Source organism: Mollisia scopiformis (genome assembly GCF_001500285.1).
Source record: "Mollisia scopiformis unplaced genomic scaffold LY89scaffold_9, whole genome shotgun sequence".
Lineage (NCBI taxonomy): Eukaryota > Fungi > Ascomycota > Leotiomycetes > Helotiales > Mollisiaceae > Mollisia > Mollisia scopiformis.
Genome location: NW_017263589.1, coordinates 61,599 through 81,869, shown reverse-complemented (window position 1 = coordinate 81,869; position 20,271 = coordinate 61,599). Strand labels below are relative to the sequence as shown.

The 20,271-nt window shown below is 47.3% G+C and overlaps 6 protein-coding genes across 6 annotated transcripts; 4 read left to right on the top strand and 2 right to left on the bottom strand.

The window, feature by feature from the left end:
• Positions 1–623: 623 nt before the first annotated feature.
• LY89DRAFT_780548 (uncharacterized protein) lies at positions 624–2,293 on the top strand. Its single transcript, XM_018222392.1, has 3 exons — positions 624–881; positions 940–1,318; positions 1,392–2,293. Exons 1-3 carry the CDS (start codon positions 696–698, stop codon positions 2,003–2,005), a joined length of 1,179 nt encoding a protein of 392 aa, XP_018072833.1. The 5' UTR covers positions 624–695; the 3' UTR covers positions 2,006–2,293.
• Positions 2,294–2,811: 518 nt separating this feature from the next.
• Positions 2,812–5,181, bottom strand: LY89DRAFT_717100 (MFS general substrate transporter). Its single transcript, XM_018218318.1, has 9 exons — positions 4,825–5,181; positions 4,686–4,762; positions 4,575–4,626; positions 4,320–4,494; positions 4,239–4,262; positions 4,106–4,177; positions 3,545–4,048; positions 3,329–3,489; positions 2,812–3,259 (listed from the first exon to the last, which is right to left on the bottom strand). The coding sequence occupies exons 1-9, from the start codon at positions 5,077–5,079 to the stop codon at positions 2,855–2,857; spliced, it is 1,725 nt and encodes a 574-aa protein (XP_018072832.1). The 5' UTR covers positions 5,080–5,181; the 3' UTR covers positions 2,812–2,854.
• A 474-nt stretch (positions 5,182–5,655) lies between these two features.
• Positions 5,656–7,627, top strand: LY89DRAFT_642803 (cytochrome P450). The gene is made up of 4 exons (XM_018211770.1): positions 5,656–5,979; positions 6,052–6,593; positions 6,660–7,246; positions 7,306–7,627. Exons 1-4 carry the CDS (start codon positions 5,763–5,765, stop codon positions 7,472–7,474), a joined length of 1,515 nt encoding a protein of 504 aa, XP_018072831.1. The 5' UTR covers positions 5,656–5,762; the 3' UTR covers positions 7,475–7,627.
• Positions 7,628–7,993: 366 nt separating this feature from the next.
• Positions 7,994–8,926, top strand: LY89DRAFT_706276 (putative NmrA-like family domain-containing protein 1; the record flags this gene model as incomplete). The annotated part of the gene is made up of 1 exon (XM_018217510.1): positions 7,994–8,926. One exon carries the CDS (start codon positions 7,994–7,996, stop codon positions 8,924–8,926), a length of 933 nt encoding a protein of 310 aa, XP_018072830.1.
• A 481-nt stretch (positions 8,927–9,407) lies between these two features.
• Positions 9,408–10,634, bottom strand: LY89DRAFT_732032 (FAD/NAD(P)-binding domain-containing protein; the record flags this gene model as incomplete). Its single annotated transcript, XM_018219637.1, has 1 exon — positions 9,408–10,634. One exon carries the CDS (start codon positions 10,632–10,634, stop codon positions 9,408–9,410), a length of 1,227 nt encoding a protein of 408 aa, XP_018072829.1.
• Positions 10,635–14,364: 3,730 nt separating this feature from the next.
• LY89DRAFT_497003 (uncharacterized protein) lies at positions 14,365–18,034 on the top strand. The gene is made up of 3 exons (XM_018207933.1): positions 14,365–14,634; positions 14,857–15,608; positions 15,662–18,034. The coding sequence occupies exons 1-3, from the start codon at positions 14,631–14,633 to the stop codon at positions 17,867–17,869; spliced, it is 2,964 nt and encodes a 987-aa protein (XP_018072828.1). The 5' UTR covers positions 14,365–14,630; the 3' UTR covers positions 17,870–18,034.
• The last annotated feature ends 2,237 nt before the right edge of the window (positions 18,035–20,271 follow it).

Here is a 20,271-nt window from a genome sequence, read left to right as displayed (position 1 = left end):
TTCTTAAAGCAGCCTCGAGCACTGCGTTGTATTCCTTGTCCTTACTAAGGCTGCTGTGTAAAGTAACCAACATTGGTTCATATTACATGTTGAGGGAGTTTCCACCAACCCTTCACGGCTCGGCAGTTAGACGTCTAGATATTATACACTCGTCTGAACGTGCCGAGCCTTACATTGACGTGGCAAACATCTTCTGGGATTCTGGGCGAAAACTAACCGCAGTACGGCCTTTGTTGGATGGAGTTGGGAAAGCGGCACGGGCCGCATATACGACCTGCCTGAAAGTGAATATGGTAATCAGATGCTGTGCATGTGTGAGGATGCTTGCGAAAGCAAAGCAGGGAAGTGTTGTAGATTCTCATTTGCTTGATTTACATCCTTGCCAGAGTGTCTTATGGCACGCTTCACAGAGCTGCTGGGCCTTTTCACTCTTTATCCATTTCAAGACATTCCCGCTTCTGACCTGCAGCAGCTCTTATCTCGGATTATTAAATGTTGGCTTGTCCCTCTATTCGGTAGGTGTCACAAACATCAAAAATTCTGCGACGATTCTGCATAGCCCCACCTCTCCACAAAAGCAGAAGTAAAAAGTCAGCTTCGTGAGTCTTGAAACTGTAGTCACAGAATTACTTCACTCTCCACCGTGATTCTATGCTTAACGCCGAACTCTCATCACTTTGTCTTCATAATTTCAAATGGCAAACACTCTCGAATTTCCACCTGCAGTCAATCCTGATGACCCAGGACGAGGGCCTATGATTGTGGGACTTACTTGGACTTTCACTAGCCTTGCCGTGATTGCTGTTGCACTTCGGTTTTACGTGCGCAAATTTGTTACACGCGCACTTGGCTGGGACGATTGGCTAATGCTATTTGCTGTGGTAAGTTGTTCTGCACCCATAACAGATGAGGGAGAATGCTAAGACTAGGTCATGACAGGTCCTCCAGGTGGCGAATCAGGCTCTGGTCACCGTCTCATTCCACTATGGCCTTGGAAAGCATGATACGAGCTTAAAGAAGCCTGATCAGATGATAGCCGTGCTAAAATGGAATTGGATTGCATCATTACCTGGAATGATCGTCTCCATCTTGGCAAGGATTTCCATCGCTATTTTGCTCATACGCTTGTTTGGTGTCTACGAGTGGTTCAAAAGGTTCTTGATCGTGTTCACGATCTTGCAAACCACGGTTTGCACTCTCATCATTCCATTCACATGGTTACAGGACAATCCTGTCCAAGGGCTTTGGGATGTATACGACAGACAAGTGAAGCACTGGGATCCGAGAATCGTCTTATACATGGAGTATTTTGGACAATGTAAGTCAGCCTCATTTCCAAGATTTGCCTTGATAATTGCACTGAAAAAATGCTAATGGCAATAATGCTGGAGCTCTTTATACATTTTCCGACTTGACCTACGTTTTGTTTCCCGTCATAATTATTTGGAATCTCAATATGCCTGTGCGTCAGAAGATAGGGCTCATGCTCCTAATGGCAGCCTCTCTCTTTACTATGTCCATGTCCATCATGAAAGTCATGGTAGCCCAGGGATCCTCACACTTTAGCCCAGATGTTGAATACAACGCAAGTCTTGGTGTGCTATGGTCCGGAATGGAGCAGACGTGCGTAATTATTATGGGTTGTGTGCCACCACTGCGCGCCATCACAAAATTAGACTTCACAGGTCTAAGAGGAATCAGCTCGTCCCTCTCCAGTCTTGTCGGAAGAGATAAAAACAAGCAATCTTCTTTAGACATTGGTCACAAGAGTTCCACGGGCAGAGACTATAACCACCACGAACTGAAGCCATTCGAGTTTAACCACGTTCCAACGCCTATAAGGCCACAGGTTTTCACTGTGACCGCAAAATACTCCACAAAGGGAGGAGAGAGGACGAACGAGAGTCCAGAAATGAAAAACCGGGTCCGTCGAACGGACCATTTCGCAATCTTGGATGACTACTCCGGCGAGACAATTTCGGAGACTACGGCAGACATTGTATGATCAACAACAAGAAACACTCCGACATGAGGACCAGCGTTTGAAGAAGACCGGGAGGGAAAATATTGTACACAGTACAGCGTGGTTTATGATTCGGACGGGCAGGGGCATCGCATGCCAACCGTATTTCATTAGGGTATTTACTTCACATGTTCGCTGGAACTACTATACAGATTGTTTTTGAATTCCTGTGATCCTCAAGGTGGTAAAGAAGACTGCGAGCAAGGTGAGGATACGTAGCCATCTAAGTACGTTTTTACACTGTGCAAGTACCGCTCTGTTGTTTTCAATGCATTACTTTTCTAATCGAGAAAGTGTCGTGACCTGTTGATTATGATTAGTGTTTACGGGGCAATGAGAGTCTCCAGCAAGAATCTTCTAACATTTTTCAGTAGTGCCGAATGCAGGCACCTTGACCTTTCTTCTCCGCGTGTGTCACGCCCTCGCAAAATCGTGTGAGTATTTTCCTCACTTGTCCTAAAGCAAGTGTACTTTCTATGCTTCGTCATCGTGTCCATTGAAAGCATCTTAGCAACTTTATTGTTTCTTGGAATCCATTTCTCGGACTACTTTGACTGTATATGATAGTTTAGGTTGTTTTTTGTTTTATTGGGAATAAAGGATTTTCACTCTTTTTTGCATCATGCTTTGTATCCGCCATTTGTAACAGCTGAATACATAAATACGGTGTTACAAGTAGAGTTATTCAATCTCTTAGTGCTGTGGGTCGTGTTGAGGGCCATCCTTTGGTAAGGATTTTCATTCGATAAGTTCATGCAAAAAGAATAAAAACAAGTCAAGACACTGTGCTCCAGATCCACTCGATTGTGTAATTCCCGATGTGAGTGGCTCCTAACTTTGACTACTATCGTTTCTCCCTTCGCTTTCCTGCTGTTCACTGTCTGTCCTCTTTCTAAGGTCCTGCCAGCCCATGCCCCAAAGAACAACGCCACACATAGCAGCCATAGCTGCGACCAGATAAAAGACTCGATCGATACTATTGGCATAGGCCTTCAGGACACCGGAAAGGTCATCAGCATCGACAATGGCGCGGAATCCTGTAGCTCCAGCAGTAATTATTTGGGTGGTATTGGCGTGCGGTACTTGTTGAGACAGTTGCGATTTGAGAGATTCATCAAAGATCAGGTTGCATAAAGTCAAGACAATGGCGGGACCCAAAGATTGAGTGAATACAATAAAAGCCATAGCAGACGAGAGCTCATTTCCCGACACGACGGCTTGGATCGCAATAATGGCCTGGTTAATATCAATCCGAACATGTCAGTCAAGCCAGATATACTTATGGCTAAATGAAGTCTGACTTACCACTTGTAGACCAGCCCCTGAGCCAACACCGGCCATGATTTGAAATCCGACCCATTCTCCGGCACCACTGCCAGGCTGGAGAATTGAAAACAGACCGCTGGCAGTGGACAGTAGAATAGCGGACAAAGCAGCCAAAGGAATTACATATCCTATCTTTGATACTGAGAAGGGTAAGTAATGTAGTTTCCGCCTTTTATAAGGATTTTTCTAACTTACTGAGCGCCCCAGATGATCCAGCCATGAATAACTGGGGAAAGATGGTCGGTAGTAGATATACGCCGCTGAGCATGGCATTCACGCCTTTGATAGCCTGAAAATAGATGGGGAGGAAATACGCTGCTCCGTACACAGCCGCCATTAGAAAGGCTTGGTAAAGCCCTGCCGTCCACACTGCCCTTCGGCTGATCATGGAATGTGGAAGTAAGGCGTCATTACCTCTGTATCGGTTCCAATAGAACCATACTGCAAAGGTTGAAGCAGCTCCACAAAAGAGACCAATAACTTGTGAGGAACTCCATGCATACTTGTTGCCTCCATATTGAAGTGCCAGTAGCAGTTGGAGCACCGCTGGAGCGAAAAGAGCGAAGCCTAAGAGATCGAGGTGATGATGCAGCTGACGAAAAACGATGGTAGCATTTAATTTGGAAGTCTGTTCCGGAATACGCAGAAGGATAATTGCGATAACTGTGACTGCGCCAAGAGGCAAGTTGACGTAAAAACCTAGCCTTCTTGTCAGCTAGGAAACTTTTGGCCTGAATATGCTCGAATCCCACTTACACCATCGCCATGTACTGTATGAAGTGAATACGCCTCCAAGAAGTGGCCCAACTATTAGTCCAAGCTGGTTAACTATGCCCAACGTCAGTGTCAAGACTGGCTATTAAAATATAGCTTCGAGTGCAGCTCTAACTTCCTATGGTAATTCCAATTAGACCTACTCTCGTCAGCGATCTCGTCTTCAGTATACTTGGTGGGCAGTGATAAGTCGTACCAGGGCGTTTCTCTAGAGGGACACAGCTCGAAACGATAGTGATGGCACCGTTGATAATCCCGGCAGCACCAAGGCCAGCCACAGCGCGACCAATTATCAACATGACCGAAGATACAGCAGCACCACAGAGCACAGAGCCAAGCTCGAAGATGCCAAAGAAGACCAGAAATGTCCACTGTCATGCTCCGTGTCAGCTCTCGAATCGACTACACATGGTCTCAGAAGCCCAAAGAGCTCCGTAGATAGGAGACAGACCTTGGTATTGAAGTGAGTATAAATTTTGCCTGTCAAAGGCTGTGGAGCCGCACTGCAAGAGTCTCAGATCGCAGGCTCCGTCTGGCTGAAGACTAGGATGTTACAACATACCTTCCGAACTGATATGCACTGGCATACCATCCGACGTCATGGAGAGAGTGAAACTGATCTGTAATTCGAGGGATGGCCTGCAATGTAAAAATGAAAAGTATCAGTCATCAGCTTGTGGATTACATCGTCTGGACCTTACAGTGTTGATCACCATCGTGTCTACCAGCATAAGGAAGCAGGCCATGGCTACACTAGCCACAATGATTACTAACTTAAAGCCAGTAACATATTCGTTCACGTCAGTTACGGATGTCTTTAGCTCATAATCATTCTTCATGCTGGATGATTTGGATCCTATTTCTGCTGGCAGAGTCGTAATCTCTGGCGAGACCGTTGACGGAAAAACAGCATTAGGAGAACTGGATGCGACTTCGTTCGTAGTGAGCTTCTCCATGATATAGTATGCGGCTCGCGAATATTTGAAATGGGGAACTCAGAAGAACTCAAAGTAAATGCTTTGAAATGCTTTGACGTGTTTAAAATAGGTCATATAGTCTACCTCAACTGTTTGTTAATGAAACAATAGTTGAAGTTCCACCAAAAATGTGACGAGCGTTCGCATTTGCTTCATCAGCGTTACTAAGCCTCGCTCGACGGCGCAGGGGAACTGCCGGTCTAATCCTATGCTCCAGTAAATTGATATGCGGCTCGTCTGCAGTTGGTATGCAGCGGGTATGTAGTAGATATGCATTTGGATGCAAATGGTATGCAGTTGGATTTTGTGCCGTATGCAGTTGGCATGCAGTTGGAATGCAAGCGGAACGCTGATCTGGTTGGCTTGTGCTTCTTCCACAGAGCCTACCCCACCTGCATGCCGAGAAAACCAGACTCTTGAGTTTCCCTGCCGCTTTATCATATAATTGATGGGTAAAATGGTGCAGCTGGCAGAAATTGCTTACCGTAATTGTTCGATTTCCATGCACATGTGCTGGGCGTCGAGAATCAGAGTCGAAACCCACCCCTCCTGAAAAAGTCAATCGACATTTGGTTTTTTTCCCTTTATACACATACTTAAAGCAAAAGTTAAGTGTACACCGTTTACTCCAAACACATAGTCGATCATTTCAAAACACCAACATGGAAGCTCCGATGCAACTACTGTCTTGGCGGTTCATTCCCGTAGCTGTCATTGTCTACTTCGGTACTCTCGTTTCGTACCGCTTGCTGCTTCATCCCCTTGCTAGATTTCCTGGCCCAAGACTCGCTGCTGTCACACGCCTATACGAAGCCTACTTTGATGTTGTTCTTAACGGGCAGTACACTTTCAAAATTGTACAAATGCACAAAGAATACGGTATGCCCAGGCTGTGATCTTTGTTTTCCAAGCAGAAAGGCCGATCCATAGCTAATAAAACAACGCATATAGGTCCGATAGTGCGTATCAGTCCTTACGAACTCCATGTCATCGACAGCACATTCTTTGAAAAGCTCTACCGCCAAGAAGGTCGATGGGACAAGTACGCCTGGGCGTACAATGGTTTCTCGGCGAATGGAGCAACGATTTGTACTGCAGATCACGATCTTCACAAGGCCCGCCGCATGCCACTCAGTCCATTCTTTTCGAAAACCAAGGTGGCCCAACAGCAAGATCTAATTCGCCAGAAAGTCGAGCAGCTCTGCAAAAGGATCTCACAATTTTCAACCTCGAAAAAGGCCATCGACCTGGGTGCTGCTACTAGTGCATTCACTCGAGATGTCTCAACTGATTTCATCTTGGCCAGAAATTATAAAAGTCTTGATCATGAAGATTTCAACGCTGGAATGACCAATGTTTTTCAGGATTCTGGTCACATATGGCGCATAACTAAGCATATAACCTGGTTCGGGCCTACCATGAAGTCTATACCAATTGACTGGATAATGAGAGTGGCTGACGAAGGGACTAAGTCTTTCTTCAGATACCTTCAAGTAAGTAAAAAGAACGTGGTTTGGAAGCAGTACTACATCTTGCTAACCTGTCAACTATGCATGTAGGATAGCACTAAAGATACAGAAGCTCTCTTGACGGCCACAGCATCTCCTTCGTCCAATCTAGATGCGAAGACTCGGCGCACAATAGTCCATGAAATAATGGACTCAAAGTTGACGCCTGCCGATAAGTCTTTCCCTCGTGTTTTCGACGATGTAGCTACTGTGACTGGTGCCGGCTTCGAGACAACTGCCAGCGTGTTGCGCTTGATATTCTACCACGTTTTCAGCAATGCCGAGATTCTCCAGAGACTCAGGAGTGAACTGAGGCCAGCTACTACCAACGATCTCAAAGTCCTAGAGCAACTACCCTACCTAACATCAGTCCTGATGGAAGGAATGCGTCTAAGCCCCGCCATCGCTTCACGCATGGCACGAATCGCACCAGATAGGGAACTCGTCTATAACGGGTGGCATATACCGGCCGGCACTCCCATAGGCATGACAACTCTGTTGATGCATACAGATGAAATGCTGTATCCTGATCCAATGCAATTCAATCCTGACCGCTGGATGGATCTTGACTTCCGGAAGAAAGCGGACAAGACTTATGCTCCCTTCTCAAAGGGGACGAGGATCTGTCTTGGTATGCAGTACGTTAAGTTATAGTGCTTTCGAAGTATAAACTATGACGGCTGACCGACATGTGTAGTCTTGCATGGGCTGAGATGTATCTGGTACTTCCTGCTCTTGTTCAACAATTCAACTTCCAATTTGACGGCACAATAGCAGAGGACTTCGTATGTGAGAGTGATCAATTTATCATCGGTACCAAAGGTAAAGGCAGTTTGAAAGCGTTTGTTACCTTGAACAAAATCTAGTATCATCTTGATATTTCATTCATTCAATGAGAGATCTTGGCTGGCAGCGTATTGTGGACTTTTCTCGTAGAGTTGTGTCTGTCAGGGATCATGTTCTGCAGTATTTAGAATGCATTACCTCCCTAGCTTGAGCTAGTATTTTACTGAGAGCATTTCATTCTTGAAAGCCTCACCTTCTTACTTGATGTGAGAGTACTTCCAACATGTAGTCAATGAGCCCATGTCATTTGAGCTAAGTACTGCGAGCTAATCATGCCGAACGGTGGTTGGACGATGGTGTGCTTCCATATCTGACCAGTTGGTTGGTAAGCCTGGTAATGACATATCTTCGTGCCACGACGCCAAGATATTAGTCCAACAGCGCGGGGTTGCAGCTTTATGGTACATAATCGAGTCCTTTCCCCGCCAGGCAGAATTGTATTTTCTTCTTTGCTCTTCACACCTCCACTTACTATTCAGACCTATCGTCACAAGACCTAATCCCAAAGCTAGTCTAAAAGCACCACTGAATCGAACATCATGTCTCTTCAAACTCACACCGTCTTCGTTTTCAGCGCCACCGGGAGCCAAGGCGGAGCCTTGGTCCGCCAGCTTCGTAGCCTCAACTGGAATGTTCATGCAACTGTTCGCAATCCTGATAGCCCCGGAGCACTTGCACTAAAGGCCGCTGGAGTACACATCACCCAAGGAGATTGGGATAATATCGAGGCACTTACACTTGGCATCACTGGCTGTGACAAGCTCTTCTTATGCCTGCACCCGTACCTCAATGATCTAGACCGTGAACGCCAACAAGCCGAGAAAGTTGTCAAGATCGCCAAAGCCGCAGGCGTGAAGCAAGTCGTTTGCTCAACAAGCCTGGGCGTCTTCATGCTCGACACCAGCGTCTACATCGCCCCTGGATCTTTCATGGCTGGGCACCTAGCTAGTAAAAGGGGGGTTGAGGAGGCCGTTCGTGCCGGTGGGTTCGAGAATTGGACACTCCTCCGCCCCGCTTTCTTTATGGCAAATTTTCTCGAGCCCAAGGTGTATCGATATCCAGAAGTCCGAGATAAGGGTACCTGGACCACCGCAATGACGACCGATAGTCAACTTGCGCTCATTGACCACGTTGACATCGCAAAATTTGCAACCATTGCGTTCCAAAATGCTTCGAGCTTTCACGGCAAAAGCATTGGGTTGGCCAGCGAGCTTTTGACTATAGAGCAGACGCTAGACCAGATTGCAGAGGTCATTGAGCGCCCACTCAAGGCAGTATTCATGACAGATGAGGAGCTTGAAGCACAGAAAGAGTCAAATGTCTTTACCAATTCGCAAGTGTCCATGCGGTACATGTCGGAGTATGTCGATATGGAAGAGCTTGCGAAAATCGTTCCACTCACAACTTTCAAGGAGTTTCTATCAAGGGAGAGAGAGGTCGTGAAAACAACATACCGTTGTGGCGGTACATGACTATGACGCGGTGGGATCACTTGCGGTCTTCTTTTTCGTGAATGTTCTCGTGTGTACGGATTCAATCTCTTGGCATCTAACTCGGAGAGATTTGATGTCGTCAATGATGCTCAATAAATGTTTACAAAGTTAACTCAATCTTGGAAGTTGAAACCACCATTGCAGTAAGATCTTGTAAGCTTTCTTTTGTATCTAGCAGTTGTTTGATCGAGCTAGAGTGAATCACTTTGTATGGAATTTCATTTTCCCGTGAAGTACTGCGTCAGCAAGATTGAATGTTGTGACGAAAAGGACTTGAAAGGGTTGCATAGAGGTGAAACATTGGCCGAGAAGAAAGTATACAAGTCAACATTCGTAGTGGGAACACCTCGCGTTCACGGGAATGAGTACTCTGGATAGAAGGAAGAATGTTGCTAAAGGAAGCGAGCAGGCAAGGTATCCTTGGAAATAACTTTCATGTTGTATCGCCCCCTGTTAGATATTAATAGAGCAACTTATACGCAAAGTACCCTGTGTAGACAACGGCTACAGCCAATGGATACAACACAGCAGCCAGCTCATGCTTAAGCTTGCCTAGTAACCACCGCTCGATACTGGCCCTCGGTGCTCCGGGTGTCAAAAACATCGCCTCTCCCATAGTTGTCGACATCCTCGCTGCTGCTTCTGCCCTCCTCCACATATCTTCCTCGAATACTCTCACATTTCTATTCAATTCGTCTTGGCTACCTATTTTAGCAGCTTTAGAAATTGCTTCTGACAGTTTGACACAATCTCCAAAGGCCAGATTGACGCCTTCTCCACCAAAGGGTGTCATGAGATGTGCTGCATCGCCAATGACAGTGACACCGTCTCGATGCTTCCATGTATATCCCACAGGCAGCATATACATGCTCTTCCCAATGACTTTGCTTTCAGCTTTCTTGACGATTCCCACAAGCCTCTCATCCCAGCCTCCAAATTTCTTTAACATCTCATCAGTGCTGGTGATCTCAACACCCTTTAACTCATCTTGCGCAAGTCCTATCGAAACATCGACACATCCATCAAACATCTGTTGCGCAATGATACCCTTTCCATCACTGTAAGTAAACAGATTCCCCCTATTAATAAGTTCAACAACCTCCGGCGCCTCAGTCTCCGCCTTAGGTATCGTAGTCCAATACCTCGTAATACCAGAATACAGCGGTTTCGTCCCATCAATCACCTCCCTAACTCGACTCCAAGCTCCATCAGCACCAACAATCAAATCAAAGTCTTCCCCTTTAACCACATCTCCATTCTCAAAATTCAAAGCATGATCCTTCTCACCAACACTCACTAACTTCATCCCCCACCTCACCGTCCCCTTCGGCAACGACTCCATCAACAACTGCCTCAACTGCGCTCTATCGATCTCCGGATTTCCTCCTCTTTTCGACCTCGATTCAGGGGCTCCGAAATACGTTTTCATGTTCTTATCGCAGATGCGAAGGACGGCTGATTCGTATCTTGCGTATTTCAGGAATTCTTCGTACAGCCCAGCTGCTTTCATGGCTTTGAGGCCATTCTTCGGATGGAGATCGAGGGTTCCGCCTTGGGAGCGGTAATCGGGAGTGGGTTCGGATTCAAAGATGGTGATTGTGGGTGGGGTGGGTGATTGTAGGAGAAGGCGGGCGAGCATACACCCTGCTGGGCCGGCTCCGATGATGGCAATGTTGAAGGGAGGCATGATGGTTTAGAGAGAGTGAGTTTAGCTGAGGAGATATCGTTATGTTGAGAAGGTAGCAGGAAGCGGTGGACGAGTCTTATACTCAAGACTTTTGGGGGCCGTTTATTATCGTGGGGTCTATCGTTCACGTTATCGGCAGATATCAAAAAGCCCATCGGTCGCCATGGAATGTCCGCAATGAAGTTTATGAGGCTGAACTGCGTATTGGGTATAGCACTCGGGTCTTGTAGGCAGACATGAGAATTTGCAATTGGTCTTTGGAGAAAACAAACGACCGACTTTCAACTCATGGATTGATCGGAAATCTTTGATTCGATCTCTGCGTGTGGAAGAAAGAACACGACAAGGCGATCATAGGAACGTATACACAGGTTACACGTCGGTGGTATCTTCGGGTGCTATGTTCGGCCGGTCTTGTCCCCGAATGACACGATTCTCGGATTGTCGGTCCATTGGTTCAGAGATTGGTAACCAATCAAGAGCCCGGATGCGGGAAGGACAATGAAGTGATGGACTGCTCTCGTATACAAGCGTCGTCTGTGTCGCGATGTAGATTTGAGATTGTTCTTCAATTGTCGGGTCGAACAGCGTGAGAGGTTGCGAAGATGGGATGGATGTCAGAATCTCACCTATGGCCGTACATTTGAGGCAATAATCGAGGAGCTTATTTCAAGTCGGGTGGAGAGAGGTGTAAAATTTGTTGAGTCACTTTGCGGGTAGAGGAAAATCTTGAAGGGAACCTGTGTGGGTTCAGATCTTCAGCTTTTGGCTTTTCGAGCAACAGGAGGCCCTTGATCATGTGATACCTAACTTTGCTTGAGTATGGCTAGGTAGGTAAGAGGGTAAGAGCTCGTCCATAATTAGAACTGGCACGTTGAACTTACGGAATACAACTTCTTATGGATCCACTCTAATATTTATATGAAACGATCTTCTGCAGCTTACCCTAAGCACCATTGATGGAAGGGAAACTTCTCGCGAGATTAAGAAGTAGAAGTCGAAAGCTTACTATTCTGCATCGTGGACTCTTTCCCAGGTCCCCGGAAGTGTGATGCACAGTGGTGACTGTGTTAATGAGTGATAAGGAACGTTCAAGGATGACCACATTACCAGAAGTAAGAATCCTTGAATAAAATGACTCGCACGAGAATCTGGCCCATGAAAGATACTACAGCTCGCAGTCAAGTCTCTGGTGAATACTGAGTTCGAGTTGGAGTAGCGAGATATCGTTCTGATGCAAGTAGCTAGCAGTGATTGGCACTGACAAAAATTCTTTCTCCCAATATGAGGTGTGTTACGAGCATCAGAAAGGCCACTGAAAGCTCGATGCCGGCTCAAAACTAAATTCGATAAATGGACAACAAGACATGATCACGAACCTTGATCTAGACGGGTTTTTGGTTGGACTTCCAATGTCCTGTCTCACAGACACTCAATTAAGCTTGTTATCTATGTGATTGAAGAGGTAGAAGTCGAGTCGCGCTGAAGGATGCTTGATGGAGGGAGGTCCTCGCTCATCTACTTAATCCGGGAAGCAAACTTGACAGGCTTCTGATCTTCTAACAGGAACACGAGCTCGACTTGGAGACTTCGCGAGTGTTAGTGTCGCATCATGAGAAGCGTTCATTTGAAGAATTGAGAAAGAGGTCAGTAAGGGTCTGTCTCTACCATTGGCTGGAAATACGGGGAGTAAATGTGTAGAAAGAGAATTAGATAATGACAGCGGTCAAGCATAGACATACGCATGCGCACACTGATGCATTTGGCAGCCTTGCCACTCTCATATGACGAGAACGAGCACGGCACAGTACATGTGGGGCCCGGTCCGGCGCCACAAATAAAGTACAGTAATCAGATGAATATGCAGGTACACTTTTATGCAAGTGAGATTGTATGCAGCCTTACCAGAGCCTAGATTCAGCGTGGCAAAGCAATATTCAACAGAGATGTACTGTAGGTGCTACCACCAGCGTAAGCTGGTACGAGCATGTTTAAAAGACGTGAGATGCCTCACCTGGCGCCACTTGACGGTAGCTAGGTGTTGTGGCTGAGACCATGACACTAGCCACGTTATTTACTTGATCTGGTTCCGATGATGATGTCAAGGATCTCCTCCTTCTGGAATCATGTCATTTCGCATTCGCGCTCACTTCAACACCACGCCCGAAAGCCGGCGTTGAGGACCGCTTCAGGAGTGTCGAGCAGGGCTTCCAGCTGTCAGAATCAGAGTCAGAGCGGAAGGGGCGTAACGTTCTTGATCATCCTTCGACGCTTAAGGTTGAATGTGGCCTCTTCGATATGGCCATGTTTCTGTGCCTTTGGAGGTCTCGACCTGGTTTTGTTGAGTTTAAATGCTTGTCACATCTGTACCCGGAATTGGGTTTGAAACAAGAGCGGTTAAAGACACATTGTCCCCGCAATCCAAAGTGATCCACGAGCACAGAGTGTAGGATTTGGGTACTCGGGATGCTGAATGCGGAAATTCGCAAATGCTGAGTTTTTGATCAGAAGTGTACAGTAGGACGAAAAGTGAAGGGTGCCTTGCTATCTAAATATAGGGAACATAGCCTCACATGGCACCAGACGGCTTGGCACAGCCAAGACGCTTACCCACATCCAGGCCTCGAAGCGATATTGCGGAGGTGGAACAACCATAGCCGCCGCTCATTAACGACTTTCAGCATAGCTCGGATCAGGAACCGAGAGCGTAGTCTTAGAGAGGTAAGGCGTAGGAGGAGGATCTCATTTGCATGGACCCACCGCCAGGGTTCCGACTGCAGGACAACACAGGGGCACGATCCACCGCCCATCTCAAAAAAGCCAGAAATAGAGGAGATGACGTTGATTCTGCCAGTGGAACCAGGAAGATCAGAACTCCGATTCCGTCACTAAGAAAATTTATTTGTCAAGATCGAACGAACAACAAACAACAACAAACAAACAAACATCAAACATCAACTCCACATCTGAACGCGCATATATCCTCGTTTCTGATCTAAATTTGTTTGCTGGCTCCACGGCATATCTGACCGACAGGTCCAGGACCTCAACAGCTCGGTCACCTATCAGCTCTCAGCGTCCTGCGGAAAGCTGCAATCTTTCGGCCTTCTGATATTGCGCCATCATTGTGGGTTATTGCCAGTCTGCATACCTCCTGGTCTTTCCCCAGTATTGGATCGCTACGGATCACCACGTCTCAGCCCCAGGAGAAGAATTACCGCAAGAGAACAGCAAAAGAAGCAAATCTCAGGGGGCGTCAAGAATTGTCTGGACACGCGGGAGGATTCCCGCCAATAAGCATCATACAGCGTCCACCAGGTCCCTGGTGAAACCTCCTCAACTCAGCCTCACCGCTGCCAGCACACATCCCAGACATCCCGCACAGCACACACACGCTACACACAGCACATTCCAATCGGCGGGAAAAACTAAACAGGACCCAGCTCCTTGGTTTAGTTTCCATGTGTCTCCGTTCTATACATCAGCTCCTCCTGTAACCACCCACCACCTGTCAAAAGGACTGGCAAGCAACTTCAGACGAACTCTGTACCTTTGAGTCAACCCGTTCCACTGCGAGAACGCCTGGTCAACAACAATTCACAGCATCGTCCTACTGCTGCCTGCTCCCTGCCTAACAGTCATACAATCCTCCAACTCTGAGTTTTCAGGGCTTTTCTCGGTGACACACTCCACTGTCTGCCACGTTGATCCTGGAAATACCCGACGACAAGGAACACTTCTCCTGGCGACGACCCCCCGACATTTCCGAAGAAGTTTGAGATTGAATGCATAGGAAAGTTGTACAAGGACTCCTCTGTGGCCCATCAACGCCTTTTGTAGTCCCAGTACTGCTTGTCTCCAGCCGAAAAACCGGTAGTTGGTGATCCACCGGCCGCGTCAGACAAGAACAAACTCTGCAACGAGATACCCGACGATTCCTTGTGTGGATCAGGAACAGGCCCACTAGGGTCGATGGTGTAAAGTCTTTTGGTCAAGATGGGTAAGTTTTGTCCTCGCAGATTATCCAACTTAATCTCTGGTTCTGCTTCAACCCCAAAGCATCCAGTTGAGTCTGGAGAACTGCCCGCTACGATGCCAGTGGCAACTAGTATAGCCAGCATAGCAGATATGCTGGCTCCCAAGCAGTCCTCGCAGTCAAGACTCCGCCGTCTCGCACAATTCCTTCCTAAACTCAGAATATCAGAAACTAAGCTTCTCAAAGATCATGCACTTCCCTCTTTGCCTCTCAAGAGAGAGACTTCTCCTCATGAGCATCGACAAGATGCCTTTTCGCAACCACCGCCTACACGAGCGCCACCGCCTTTGCCCTTTGGAGATGCGAGCGGTGGGGAATGGGAGCAGAATGATGTTGCAAAACATGCAAACCAAGCATGGCAGAATGGCCCTCCATCACGGATTGCACCTGTTCCGCAGGAAAATTTTCTACCGAGCCACGCTGCGAGCCACGACGTACGTGACTCCGGTTATGACGAAGAGAGCCTTTCGGAAACCCATACCAGACGTGCTTCCGGAATCATCCAAGCGCCATACGCAGAAATTCACAACAGATCTGTATCGAGGCAAAATTCACCAGCTCCGTACCCCCAGCTACCACAAACATACACTCCTCCTCCGAGAACAGATTCCGCAAGCCCTCGTACACTCAACTACCGCCGTCCACGAGCCGAGTCATTGGCACCACCACAATCACAAGTTGATCTCAACACTAATCGCTCTGTTTCTACTCCTTTCAATTCTAGACCAAATTCGACGGTATATCACTCGGACGGTGAGGGGATGGACGCCCTCAAAGACATTCGCCGCAAGAGCTCCAGCTTTATCACAGGACTCTTCCATACTCCAACACCTTCAGATGATGGCAATCACGTAGGACTCCGCGCTTGGGTGCTGGGGGGACCGGGAGGAGAGAGGCATGTTTCCTACAACTTGGATTTTCTCATGAAGGCGGATAAGGTATGCTCCATCAAGTCATTTACCACTGTTCCAATCTTTCTAACAGCCTATAGATACCTGAGATGTGGGGCCCGCGAGACTCGGCCGATCTATACGTCTATTTCTACCCTCGCGCTACAGGGCTTGGTCCACAGATCAAGTGCGAATCCAAGATCATAAAGAACTCACAAGTTTTACTCGCTCTAGCGCAACCCGAAGGATCAAGAGGACGCGGCAGAGCCCGAAGCTTTGACGGCCGAGGAAGCTTGACTATTGAAGATGCCACGAGGAATCTAGCAGTGCGACATCCTTCATCGCCACCTTTCACGCCTCAGATCGGTACACAAGATACACAATCTGCTTCTGACGGTTCGGAGACGTCGCTTCGATCTGTTCCCAGCGTTTCGTCTCCCTCGGCTCCCTCGGCTCCCTCGGCTCCCTCGGAAGCAACCGAACCGACCGAATACCACCTATATCTCCCCCTCGGAGTGATGGACCCGCCAGATCGATTCGATACTAAGCAAAATGAGTCTGTAAAAGAAAAGTTCGAGAGACAAAAGAGCGAGCAAAAGTTGATTGATGCTCGGAACCTCTTCGCATTTCTGAACGGCCAAGTCATCGTTGCTACCAGAAAAACTTCCTCCGCATTTCGATGCTTCATGGCGATCGCCGAGCTCCTGAGATCATTTGCATTCACTGACGCTGAAGGGGAATCGTTTGGGGCAGAGGTGAATGTTGCTTTCGACTTCTCCCTGGCTGAGTATCGTTTCGCCGATGTACGAGATAGCAGAGAGACGACTTTGGAAGGGTTGATTCTGGGAGAAGCCATGAAATCGCATAGGCTTTACAATGAGGCATATGCCCATGCAGTCGGCAAACTCGATACACTGAAAGAATCAAAATCACAACTGTGGGAAGAGTTGTCCCCGAAAACCAGAGAATGGATAGAGCGAGGCTACATTGACTTAAGAAGAAATAAGGCATATGTGGAAGAACGCTTGGATGACTTCGATTTCCCTTCAGTTTTCAGTGGCATGGCCAATTCCACGTCGAGCGATGCATCGAAGATTGTCCGGTTTAAGTACTGGAAGGCAAACTTCATGGCCTTGAGAAAAACTATCCAATCATACTACAAGGCTCTCCATGGATCATGGCCACCTAAAGGAAAGAGCAAGAAGAATACTTTCGTTGAGGGAGGCCTCAATCGACTCGTTTTGAAAGGCCTTTACCTTGACCTATGCTCCCTCTGGGACCTTCTGGTGGATCGTGAAAATGCCACAACTCGTGCTGTAGGAGGAGACGTCGAAGCAAAGGAGTATGAACATCCGACGATTCCAATTCTGAGGAAGCTTCTCGACGAATTCGACCGCTCAACCACTCCTAGATTCCCGCCGATCCCCTTTGACGTGCCTCATTTACCGGATCTTGCGACAGTCGATGTTAAGTTCAACAAATTAAACACCGGTGAGCAAGAAAGATCAGTAAATAAGCGCAAATTGCAAGCGTGGGAAGCAGCATTGGTCCTGGAGAAGGGCCATGATCGTACTGAAGGAGCTTCAAAGTACAATACCCCTTTCATGGAGATGTACCGAACCTTCGAGACCAAGGAAGCCAAGGGCAAAACTACCAGAGAACTCCAAGAGCAGCGAATTGGCCATTGGATATTCTTGTACTGCGTTCTGCAAGTTCTACCACTCCTGATCTCGGATGCAACCGACCTGAGTTTCACCGATGGAGTCGAATATTTTCTGCCGGCGACACCAGAGTTTGCGCCATGGTCAAGGAATGGGAACCAGCATCAAAAACCGGTTCAATACGTAACCGCCACAGGAGATATCGTATACGCTACTGATCGTCAAGTGAGAAATGGCGACAACGCCATTTATGAGCGAACCCATTGCTGGCACCAAGCTCGCCGCTTTGCAGATGTTCTAGAGCAGGAGTCCAACAATCAAATTACTCCAGCAGATCAAATGTCACCATTATCGCCACCACCAACCTTCAATGCCGATGGGCAGATGCAGGGGGGCAATAGCGGGGCGAGCGGCTTCCTAGGGGTGGGCGACGCGGGACGGAATGGGAGCAGGACTAGACTGTCCGAAAGAAATAGCGTTCTACTCGGGCTAGAGCAGATGGCTCGATACGAACCAGAGAACCTTGCGGTCGGCAACACCAGCTCCGCTGCGACTCGCACTCCACCGGAGCGAGATGTTACTTTCGACGACATCTTGGCGGGCATGGATTTGGGTGGCAAGAAGGATAAGAAGAAGGGGCGGAAGTAGATTGGTTGGTTGGAGTTCTTGTGTTTATAATTGTGGTTTAGCATAGCGGTGGCGTCGTTTCTATAATGATTCACGAAGAAAAGAAGACAATGTCCAGCCAGAGCTGAGACATCACGCATGATGTAAAGTACTATACCAAAATGTAATTTTATAATTTACAAATCAGCAGTGCTTCCAGAAATGATGGCACGCTTCAAGTGATATGTCTTTGCGAGTTGCGTTTCCGTTTAGAGCTTCCAATTCATCTCTTCAAGTCCCTAGGAGAGGCACAATATCAAGGTGCAATATCTAAGCATGCACCTTTCTTCCCATTGCATTGCACCATCAAAGTCACCTTGAACGGTAGCCGGTTCTTCGAAGCTGATGTGGATTTCTAGTTTACTTCATTTCATCAAGGGCCAGATGATGGAAAAGACGCATGTGAATAATTCTGACAGTGTGATGGCCAGTCTGCCTGTGATTGTGTGGTTCCGAATCTCATTCACTCGTCAGCACGGCTGCTTTGTTCTACTTTGCGTGCTTGCTTCAGTAAAGATAAGAATCCTCGATTCGACTCTCCGCTACTCAAAAAGTCAGCCTTGCCTCTCCACCACCTACTCCCGAAAAAGAAATAAACATATCCACGAAAGATGTGCGACACCTACTAGATCAGATGCACAAGCTGCACATGGTGGTGGAAGGACACCGTTAAGTGCAGCAAGTACTCGAAGTGACTCAAGAGCCCCTTTAAGAAACTTCGCAATATGCCAGACTGTGAGAAAGAACATCCAACACAGCTGGTTAATTTAAGGACTCTATGCATGAATGCTCTGCACACCCTCGCATGGTACGTCGAGCTCCTGCTTTCTCAAAGTGCATTTGCTGACCACGAGAACCTTAGACACATTCGAGATATTGAGCTGTGGCAGCAGTAGATTGGAAGTATCTTGCAGGTGATGTTGTAGAGTACTTTTTCGTGCATGGTTTTAGCGGGCGGCGCCATGAAACTTATACACCTTTTCGAACAGTGAGGCAATGAAAAATGCCGACACCTAATATTTTCTGGTCGATTAGTGTACATTACCAATAAGAGCTGCGCATGTCAATGGACGTACGATGATAGTTACGTATGGAGCGCATCAAATTTTGATTAAAAGTAGAGACGGCTGAGCCAAAATTGATAGATTATGATCGCCACAGCTTTCAAACTTCAACTTCATGAGTAATTTCTCCTGCTCCAACAATTCACTGTATGTTTCAGCCTAACCGGATATTATTTTCGCGCCCCGAGCCCAGCCATCTTTGACATAAAGGGATCTGATCTCACCTCATGCCAAGCCTCCTGACATGTACTGTAAACGCCACAACCGCATTCATGATCGACATGCACGAAATAAGTAAGATTGTCCAAGCACGACACCTTCAAGTAAGACTGTTGTTCTAGTATTTTTAGAGAAGGAATGGCGATATGCAACAAAGTCTCTAATGAATTTATCTTCGAGGTCGGTGTGTCCTCACGGGATTAAGCGAGGTAAGATTTCGACATCACTAGAACATCTGTGAGGATTGACTGAGCACAGGTCTTGGAACAGCGTTATTGAACGGCCTTGGCCTGGTGATGATGAAGACTTAAATCTCACTATGAGGTTTCGTCCAAGCAAGCTTAGGTGCGTCGAGTCCTAAACCATTGTCCAAGGAGGCACTCCTTTGGATGTCGACAGGAAACAATGAGCGGTGTCTAGACTGTTTTGCGACGGTGTCAAACTCAAGCTATCATTGCAAGCTCTTGGTCGACTGTGATGTTTTATCACTTCCCAGACAAGCGCGAGATCTCCGCGAAGAGACTCAGCCGCAGTCCTACAGCTATCCATTCGGGTATGTACACGAAACTCGATCGAATTGCCTTTTGAGAATGAGCTTCTCGTCTGTGAGCTTCACAAGTGACGATTGTCAAGCCCAAGTTCATGAAGCTAATCCGCCACGTCAGATAGAAATGGCTGCCGGCAACGGTGGAGTGGCGGATATCTCAAGATTGTGAGCGCCATGAGAATAAGAGAAGAAGAAGTCAGCAGTCAGCAGTTAACTTCCAAAGGTAGCCGCTCCCGGGAATTGGGAAATCTGCAAGTCGACGGTGGAAAACGGACAGCAGTTATGATCACGTGCGCATTTCATCTCGAGGAAGGGGTCTACCTGTAATGATGATTGATTCTGAAGAAGACTTTATCGCGCTCTCCACGAGTTTGAAAATTCGTTGCAACTCCATCGCAAGCCTGGCCATCAGGTCCAGATTTGGAGTCTCACGTGCGATAAGCGCGAACTCCTCCCGTCGGAGCCCGAGTGTTTCAGCATGAGGATAATTTTAACGCTGAGATTTGATGCGTTGTGAATCCCCGAAGTTTTAATTAGAATCGTTTATTTTTATA